General features: G+C 32.1%; 1 protein-coding gene across 4 annotated transcripts in view; it reads right to left on the bottom strand.

Annotated features, from left to right (window-relative positions):
• Positions 1–1992: 1992 nt before the first annotated feature.
• LOC139489518 (uncharacterized) overlaps positions 1993–10399 on the bottom strand; it is a 50691-nt gene continuing 42284 nt past the window's right edge. For 3 of the 4 annotated variants that reach the window (XM_071276009.1, XM_071276010.1, XM_071276006.1), the window contains exons 2-8: positions 9626–9725; positions 8324–8592; positions 7482–7697; positions 6703–6786; positions 5654–6218; positions 4541–4697; positions 1993–3368 (exon numbers count right to left, since the gene is read on the bottom strand). In XM_071276009.1, coding sequence (XP_071132110.1) covers positions 3110–3368; positions 4541–4697; positions 5654–6218; positions 6703–6786; positions 7482–7697; positions 8324–8584 — 1542 coding nt within the window. In that variant the 5' untranslated portion in view covers positions 8585–8592; positions 9626–9725 and the 3' untranslated portion in view covers positions 1993–3109. Of the gene's footprint in view, positions 3369–4540; positions 4698–5653; positions 6219–6702; positions 6787–7481; positions 7698–8323; positions 8593–9625; positions 9814–10399 lie in introns of all 4 variants that reach the window. The other variant, XM_071276005.1, reaches the window with a different exon arrangement.

The raw sequence follows: 10399 nt of genomic DNA on the forward strand, positions 1-10399 counted from the left end.
ATCGGTGAAAATTTCTCATACTAAATCTTTTATTAGTTTCAAGAATAAGAAATGAAAATAGGGTATCTATACAAAATTTATCTCCCCTGAAAAAAGAGTTTCTTTAATTTTTTACAAGTTATTCAACATTGTAGTATGTTCTGTGAGGATCAGTGTTGAGTTATTGCCATCACATGGTGTCTGCTGTCTGCCAATAGACAACTTTTGATCTCGATGCGTTTTAGTAAAAAAATCTTGTGTTTTAGTGAGCATCATTTGTGCATTAAGAAGAATCCTCACTTCCGTTCCCATATTGAGGAATTGGTTGAAAAACTAGGGTACTCTATTACACAAATTACTAGGGTACTCTATTACACAAATTATTCAGCAAATTGAATTCTCATACTTGACCATTGGCACTGCTGTCATTAGGGAATTAAAAGTACCTGCAGAACAAACATCATTTCTAGTTTATCCTGCACAATGACGATCACTAAAACACTTGATAAAGGTTAATAGTGCAGATCCCCTCTATCTGGTAAATGATGTCATACAGGCTCCCATAATTGACAAGTTTATTCTGATGAAGGTCCAACTCAAAAGTGGTCTATTGTCATCATTCATTTATGAAAAAATCTGTTGAAAGAAAACCACTGAAGCTACAATAATCAAACTTGATTTTCATCCGCCTAGGAATTTAAGATTCAAATTTGCCAATCCAAACAATTTTTTTGATGTTGACATAAGTGGTGAATATGGACAAAAACAAACGATTTCCTTATGATTTATTTTGTAAATATTTATCTTAATTTGGATTACTAGTGGTGTAACTATTAATATTGTTCCAGTTGTTCTTACATTGCTTGGACTTGGTGGGTCACTGGTGCATGCAACAATCACCTGGTGTCATTTACTATTCTTTCCAAGTTGCACCTGCACACAAATTAATTTGATGTATGTCAATCAATACTGGAACATTGTCCATCTTTAAATAAAATTATCTTTCTTATATCATGTTGGACTGATACATTCTGTAATGCTCATCTTCATTAAGCTTCATCAAAATTCGTTCAGCAATTTATAAGGAGTTGCTATGGAAAAAAAACAATCGTCAAAAATTTCAATAAATTTGATTATCTCAACTTGAACATGAAGGACCTGGATTAAATATAATTCTACCACTGCATCGAATGTGATACGATATTTATCCACTCGAGACAGTTAAATTTTCAAATTTAAAATGGGAGGCTTGCGGAAATTTAACTTTCGAGAGTAGATAAATATTGTCTTTCACAATATTTGGTGGTGGAATCTGTTTCTCTACTGATTTTCAAATAATAAGCAGGCAAAATTTTCCCTTCTTTTCAAGTGATCTGCAAAAAGATTTGTTCTTTCAACTTGACGTCATCAGGCATGGTCGCCTTTTTTCATACCGTCACAATAGGAAATTCAGAGGAAAGCAAGAAAATTCTAAGTCATAATTGGATTTTAACCAATGAAGAACTGAGATCAGACAAACCACATGTTGATTAAATTTTTTTATACAATGTATGCAGATAGGGATAAATTGATGAATTAGAGAAATTATTTATATAGTCCTTAAAGTACAAGGGTAGTGTTCCACAGCTGTATTTAGTTTCATCAACTTTTCATTCAGCTGTTTAGGAGAAGACTGAAACCACTTATGGCATTATTGTAGTGTGCCATACAGTGACACTTGCATCAACAACACTTGTTCTCTGGTGGATAGTTATCTCATTGGTAATCATACTATCCTATTCTCAATTTTATATAGCTTGATTAGCTCCCCTTAAACATGCAGTCCTTTATGAAGACCACAGGTAGTGTCCTACAACTGTATGAAGCTTCTTTAATATGCATGCAGTCATTGAGGAGGAGATGTGCTGACAAAGCACATGAACAGAAAGACTGACAGAGATGGATAGGGTGAAGCATACCCCAAAAATATGTTTAGCTGTATATTCAAACAGTTACCAAAATGATAAATCAATATCTGATTTCATATTTAATTTCTTATAGGAACTTATTATAAAACAAAATGTATCTCAGTAAACAATTGCTTTGTTATTCATTAACAAAAAAGCTGAACGAATTCAATTACACATAGCACACAAACAACAAATAATTTCTACATTTACAAAATTATCACAAACATTTGTTCTGTTTTTTTACATAAATGGCACTCTGTTAAGTCCACTCTTATTCAGTTTTTAATTTTCTAAGACAATAAAAAAAGGATCAGGAGTTAATTATATTTTGAGGCAATAAAACCAAATGTTTTCTTCATAGGCAAGGGTTGTAAAATTTTACTTAATTCAATTTTAAAAAGAAAATTTGGGAAAGAATTCATGCTTGCTTACTACATGAAGTTGAGTATTGAGTATCAAAAACTTTTCCTATCCAAAATAATTATGGCTATATAAAAAAAAAATGGTATGATCTTAGAATATACAAAACAGTTGGTCATAAAAAAGAGACAAATAGCTTCAAACAAATATCTGAATATTCTGTAAGATCTTAGATATACTGCAGATGACAACAACAACAAAAACTCTGAATGATGAAGAACAAAAACTGTTTACACACAGAAATGTATTGTAATGTACACGGAAGCAAACTTGTATACTATAATTACTGATGAATCAACCGTGATATAACTGCATGTATGTGGGAATGAATATCCCTTATAAAGTACATCCAGTAAGTTACCAGATAACTGTCTTTTGAACAGAATAATTACATCAAGCTCAGAGGACCATGCCTAAAAACTTGAGGCTTACAATGTATTTTAAAAGTGTTTGATAAACAAAAATCAAACATTCAAACATTCTATGTTTTTCTTCAAAAATCATAATAAGTTAAATTTGATTTTTTTCAAGTCACTCAACAACATACAACTATCCACATTTTATTTCATAAATGCCATTTTTTTTAACTGTTTCATGATTATGTAAACAGTTTTGTGGTCTTGTCTGTGCATAGAAATCATTTGTTGGTAATACATTTATAAAAATTGTTGTGGAATGAACTACAATGCATATACATAACCACATCTGTAAATTTTGTTCACATGTATACCAATGCAAATATACCTACACAATGATCAACATCAATTAGAATCTGACCAGGCAACAATTTTCCTATTAAGTACTTTATTAGTAACCTCTAACAACAAATCAATCATTGGTTTATAGAATTTTGACTTTGGTAACATCATGTCCAGACAAATTTCATAATGATCACAACCGGGAATAATCCTGACGGTGACATCCATCATGTTATCTTGTAAAGCTTCAGCAAGTTTGGTTGTCGATGTTACTGGTACTACATAGTCTTCTGTTCCATGTAACAGTAGTACACAAGGAGCACTGCAAAAATAGGTAAACATAAATTATTAGACAATCTTAATGGATGAAACATGAGAAACTTCTCGATTTCTTATTACAGTAAATTCAGGATTACTTAAATCATTCTGTTTTTTAAAAATGGGGAAAAAGTTCAAAACTAATTATTGTGATTTCAAGAAAATCTGCATACAGATATATGTGTCGGATATCAGAATGCATTTCTTATTATTGTGATCTTCACCTAGTTGCTTAACTTTCATTTATAAAAACTTCACAAAAATCTGAATATAAAGTATTATAATGCATTCCAGATTCATTTTTCTGCTTTTCTTAGGATCTACCAAAAATAAGTTAAAATATGTACATGTATTATCAAATGAAGATAATAATTGATAAAATACTACATCAATAAAATTGAGAATGGAAACGGGGAATGTGTCAAAGAGAAAAACAACCCAACCAAAGAGCAGAAAACAGCCGAAGTCCACTATTAAATGGGTCTCTAGCGCCACGAGAAAATCTTGCACCAGGAGACGGGGTTCAGCAGGCCCTTAAAGGTTGCACTTTGTAAATACAGCTGTTTCTCAAAACACGCCTCTTTTGGGGAGATCTTGAATATTCATAGAAAATTAATTTTGTTTACATACTGGTTCCCAGTTATGCTCTCTGTGTTCCATTTCACAGAGACATACCTTGGGAACGTTACCAGTAAATTTACATGTGCATATTGTTTACATTGAAATCTGTGGTAACTTTTCATTCAAGGTAGGGGTAGTTGAGAAAATTAGTGTTAGTTTAAACACTGAGAAGTCCAGGGCATATAAATGTTGAAAATATGCCGCACAGCCCTATATTTTGACCTTTGAAAAAAAATTGTGGTGCATATGAACTTTCAATTCTAGGATAAGATTTTTCAAAACTTCATAGTAAAATTGGTACAGTTTTGGCTGTAAAAGGAGTTCCTATGGGAAATTGCATTGTCAATATTTACAGAAATGCAACCTAAAAATTGAATTTTTTCTTGCACTTTTTTATGTGATCACATAAACTACAAAGTAAACAATAGAACAAAAGAGCTGTTTTTTAGTTTGAATTTGCAGTGTGATTATTGTAACAACAAATTAAAAACAAATTAAAGCTGAAAAAAGGTGAAATTTATGGTCATCGTAATGAATATTTTCCCCAAATCTTACCTTGCATTAGGTGATAGTGTTCTACTTAGCACAATTGGTGAAAATCTATCAAAATATTCTTGTCCATACATAGCTCTGGCCATACAAGATATGTCTTCTATACCTCTGCTTGACTCATGTTCAAAGTGATCACTAATGTTATATACTCCTGCCAAACCTATTCAAAATAAATTTCAATAAGTATAAATACATTAGTCAATAGACCACTTTCGAGTGTGTCTGTCACAGGAAAAAACTCATCAATTATGCACACCTTTATGACGTCATTTACCAGATAGAGGGGATCGCCTGTGTCCCTGCACTATAAACGTTCATCAAGCGTCTTAGTGATCGTCATTTTGCAGGATAAACTAGATATAATATTTGTTCTGTCGATACTTAATCACAAATCCCTAATGACAGCAGTGCTGGAAGACGATTATGAGAATTCATTTTGCTGAATAATTCGGGCAATATAGTTTTATAGTTTTCCAACTCGCTCAACATTGGAACAGAAGTGACGATGCCCCATAACGCACGAATGATGTTCACTGAAACCAAAGTTTTTGACAGAAATTCATCGAACCCTAAAGTTGTCTATTTATTTGTCAATCTTTCATTAAAAGAAAATTCTGCCAACCTTTGCATTTAAGATAAAGATTGAATTAAATTACATATGTCAATACAATAAATATTTTTGCGAGTTTGAAATCAAGGGACATAACTCATGTAAAAATAATTATCAGTTCTGATTTTTCATCTTACCAAAGTATTGCCTACATAAACGTATGCAACATCTACAAGAAATATAGGTTTAAGTGTCTAAACAATGCAATTGTCCAGATAAACACAGCTGTTTTAAAGGAGTTTCAAAATTAAGAAAGTGTGAGATGAATGGCAATGCTGTCAGTCGAAACACTAATCTAACCTTTATGATACACTGTATCATAACTCTTTGAAAGCACAGTTCAAAGTTGGCTTCATACTGCAAGCATAAACTATAGTTTGAATCATTGCTATAGTTTTAAACTTATGTCAATATACTACATCAGCTAATGTTTGCATTCTTTTGTGTAATCATATAAACTACAAACTAAGCATTAAGACAAATTAAAATGTGATAACTAAATGTACCTATGACTACTTTAATTGATTTACTAAGATCTGTCAGAGTTGCATGTGGTTCTAGTTCCTTTGGTCTGGCTATTTCATCATTGCTATTTATAGTTTCAAGGTCCTGTGTATGACTTGTTGGCTTTAATTCAGTTTCTTCTTTATTTATATCACCACTAGCCATAGTTTGTGAATTATCTCCCTTTTCTACACTTTTTTCTACAGTATTGTCATCAGTTTCCTGACTCTCAGGGTCAGCTTCTTCTGACTTGACCATCTCAAATGTACTGGTTGATAAACTGGTACCCTCAGTGCTCTCTGGTAAGCTAGGCATAGTATCTTTGGTTTCAGTAGAAACAGGAGCTACAACAGACTTCTCCTGGTTATCATTCACCACACAGAATGATGCTGATGATCCTGAACTATCATCAAGTGTGTCAGAACGAGGTTTATTGTTAAAATATGATTCATCAAATCTGATCCTACTTTGCTGTGATTCACCTGGAATTTCTAAGCTTAACAATTCTAGCACTGACATCACACATAAATGTGCTCCCGAGGAATGTCCAATGAGTACTATATCATTCTGCAAAGTAAAGATTTTTTTTATATTAGATTGCCTTTTTTATGTTGATGATGTGTAGTCATTTGTAGTAGTTTCTTAAGCACATACATACAAATATGGCTCATGATTGAAACTAATCATTATTCATCTACTCCATTTGAGGAAAAATATTTTCTTCCAATCTTTTATGCAATGGATCAGTCTTAAATTGAATATATACCTCATACTATATTTTTTTATTTAAATGTTTTGTCCCTCTTACAAAAATCAATTCTACCAATGAAATTTATCAATTGCATTTTAACGGTTGATATTCTTAAGCTTAATTCATTAAAACATAAAATCCCAGTATTGCATTTGTCAGGTCAAAACCTCTAACTGGGGAGATCTCCTGTAAGTCCAATAATTGGGCAGGTCAGCATTCTGAACAAATAAATAAAATACAATAAGGATACAAACACTATTTACATCCTTTGATAAAAAGCATATTGCTATCATTATATACCTTATTACCACCATGTATATGTGGATTGTCACAAACCCATGCCACACAGTCCACAACATCTTGTATCATATCATCCACATAGCCCTACAAAAACAATTATTGTTTATCAATGGAATCAATCTCATATTATATAGTACAAACTAGGTCAGACTTTTTTCACTTCTTGTATTTCTATAATTTGTCCATTGTATTACAAAAACCTACGGTATAAAAACTCAATAAAATAAGATTTTAAAATAAGTTTTAGTACATGTTTTAGTACATGTACTGGTATAAATACAATCTGTAAATTATTTGGTTATTGTTGAATATGTATGCATGTATCATTAACATTGTGTTCACATTACAATTTCTTAGGAAATGATGTAATGTGTAAATTTCATTGTAGGGGTATTTTCTCTTACTTTTGTGATCACATTAACTGCAAAAAATAGTTGAATCCAAAAAGATATTCATGGAATGTTAGGATGATACAAGTCATTTCTTCCATATATTATGTTTTGAAACATAATAAAAAAAGCTAACATGTAGGTCATTTTGAACAGCTGCTCAAATGCAGTTTAAACCACAAGAAGGTTTAAAAAATACAAAATATAGTACATAGACCAAACTGTAGTTGTTTATGAAAGAGTTACAATGAATGACCAAAGATCAATTGGAGTAAATGTTGTCATTCAACAATCATTTCTTACTATGACTTAATAATTTATACATAAGTTTTGTGACATAGGAATTGTACAGGAAAATGTATGAATTTGAATTTAAAGTCAACAACCAACCTTTGGATAAATTGATAAATTAGGACAACACACTACTGCTTTTAGTCTATTGGCAATCTCTACACAAAGTGGACCATACATGGTCTTTTCTCCAGAAGACCAGGCCCCTCCATACACAAACACTACTACTGGCATTGACATATCACCACCATCCTTTCGTGGAATGTTAGGATGATACAAGTCTAGCGTACAATCATTTCTCCCATATGGTATGTTCTAAAATAAAACAACAAAAGCTAAAATATAACAAGCTTACATATAAGTCCCTTTTACCAGCAGTTTAATTGTTCTTTAAAACAGAATTTATTTGTAAATATACAATACAATACATTATCTTTAAAAAGTAAGTTTATACTCCTCATAGCCAGACAAAATGTGCACACTATATGCCTCTCTGACTGTGAAGAACAAATCCTGAATGTTACATTGACATTGACTACTCATATTTTTTACAATGATTTACAAAGCACTGACTTCCCTCTGACATTAAATAACAAAGCACAGGTTCTTTACCTTTCTGACAGTGATAGACAAGGCAATGGCCATTTGAAAGTACAATTCTGGCAGTTAGGTTTACCTTTATGACAGTGAAAGACAAGGCAATGGCCATTTGAAAGTACAATTCTGGCAGTTAGGTTTACCTTTAAGACAGTGAAAGACAAGGCAATGGCCATTTGAAGGTACAAATCTGGCAGTTAGGTTCTTTACCTTTCTGACAGTGAAAGACAAGCAATGCCCATTTGAAGGTACAAATCTGGCAGTTAGGTTTACCTTTCTGACAGTGAAAGACAAGGCAATGGCCATTTGAAGGTACAAATCTGGCAGTTAGGTTCTTTATTTACCTTCCTCACAGTAAATGGATCTAGGTTGTTGTAGAGTTTCTTCCATTTCAGGTAGGAAGATGCATATTTCAAGGTAGTATATAACTTTTGTAGTACGGCAAAATTAAAAGCATAAACTTTTTTTGGACTAAATGCTCTACGATATTTGTTCTTTGTATTAGGCCAACCATACAGTAGACTTCCAAGCAATGACGTTGTGTAGGGTATTACCACTGCTGTAGATGTCACAAGCAGGACTGTCTGTACTATTTGCTTAAGCATTGCTATTGCTACAAAATAAAAGACAATGTAAAAAAATCATGCAATCATGGATTTAAGACTGATTCTACTTCTATTTTTGTTTCATGCCCAAAAATCTCCAAGTTTCAGTGAACTATCTGAATCTAACAATTCTTTTCTTACAGATGAAAAATATCAGACAGAACAATTTTATACACAAAAAAACAATTATTATAATTATATGTATAATGATTCCTTTTAAAATCTACAATTGTATATAAGCCTTAACTTGGACAAATAAAATAAACAGAACATAACTCCACAGTGCACAGTTCAGATTGAATCTGTAATTTAGTTTTGTTGGGAAAATAAGTGAAAATGTTCATACTCCTACTAGTACTTAATCTATTATCTGCTCATAGGGGTCTCAATGGGGCGTTCTGATCCCGGATCCTGCTTACTGTTTTGTCAGATTCCCGTATCCTGCTAACACTATGTACGTAAGCAATTCTCATTTTTTTGCCATTTCCCGGGTCCTGCTAGACCTCATTTCCGGTTTTAACGACACAATAATTTGACTTTCACGTGTCCCGCTTACAAAAAATCAGCAATCCCGAGTCACGCTTAGACCCCAATGAGACCTATCTCATAATCTAATGAAAATTTACTACTGGTGTTTAAAACAAAATCAAAGATCTTTCATCATATAATTATAGAGTCGCTGCCAAAATCATGTGTTATGGTGTCTACAAAATGTTTTCTTTCATGCAGCAAGTGATCCTGAACTTATCAAATGGGACCTATCCTCTCCTAATAAAGATGAAGATTAAATAAACTGATAAGTATTAACCTCTCTCATGAAATGCCTTGAGTAGAGGGTTTACAGAAGCTGAGCTTATGCACAACTCTATAAACCTATTTTGAATAAAAGATTGTATAAACTATAAAGTGCCTACAAAATATATTATAATGCATTCAGGTGACTTCCAATGTGTAAGCTTTACATTGAGAATGGTTTATCCTTTCCTCATGATAAATCATTGTAGCATTAAGTGAAGGTGGATGTAAGTGTAAATTACTCACTATCCAAATATTGTTGATGTAAACAAAGTTCTATACAATCATCCCCTTCCAAACAATCATCATGTACAAACCAGTAAAGGCAGTTAAATATGTTTTGGATCTGAAATTTAAAATTCATATAGTTATAATGGTCATATAAACTACACTTAATTACCATTTTCCTTTTATTTTTATTGTTTACAGCTTTTCTATACTCTAGATTTTGCCAAAAATGCCAACTTAGATGCATGATTTTTTTTTTATTAGTTGTTAGTGGCTTTGAACTAGCTGTCAGTAACTGTGAGTTTTCTCTGATCTCAAGTGTCTTTTTGTTGATAACATCTTGAATATGTTGTACCAAGATTGCTTTAAGAAGTGATTTTTTAGTATTTTAATCTTTTAACGTGGGAAATTTTGATAAAGTAAAACAGTGAGCTATGAATTACTCATGATACCCAAGCTATCAAGTAATTGATAAAAAGAAAAATTGAAGAGCAATAGATATGCATATTACCACAAGGCATTGCATGTATTCATGAAGTTTGAAAATGAATTTATCAATATTTGTAGATCCCTGGAAAAAATGCAACTAAAACTTCATACACAGCCATTAATATGTGTGAAGCTCCTTTTTCGTTGTCTCAAGAACTAAAAGACATTTAGAAGTCTTCAACAATAGGCAGGTCCCTTAAACTATAGTTAAGTTCTAAATCCACCCAAGTCTATAAAAATGTTCATTTTAGTTCAATTAAATCAATATGATGCAATTGCTTCAGAGGTTAATTGGTGCTTCAT

This window comes from Mytilus edulis, chromosome 9 (assembly GCF_963676685.1).
Source record: "Mytilus edulis chromosome 9, xbMytEdul2.2, whole genome shotgun sequence".
Classification (NCBI taxonomy): domain Eukaryota; kingdom Metazoa; phylum Mollusca; class Bivalvia; order Mytilida; family Mytilidae; genus Mytilus; species Mytilus edulis.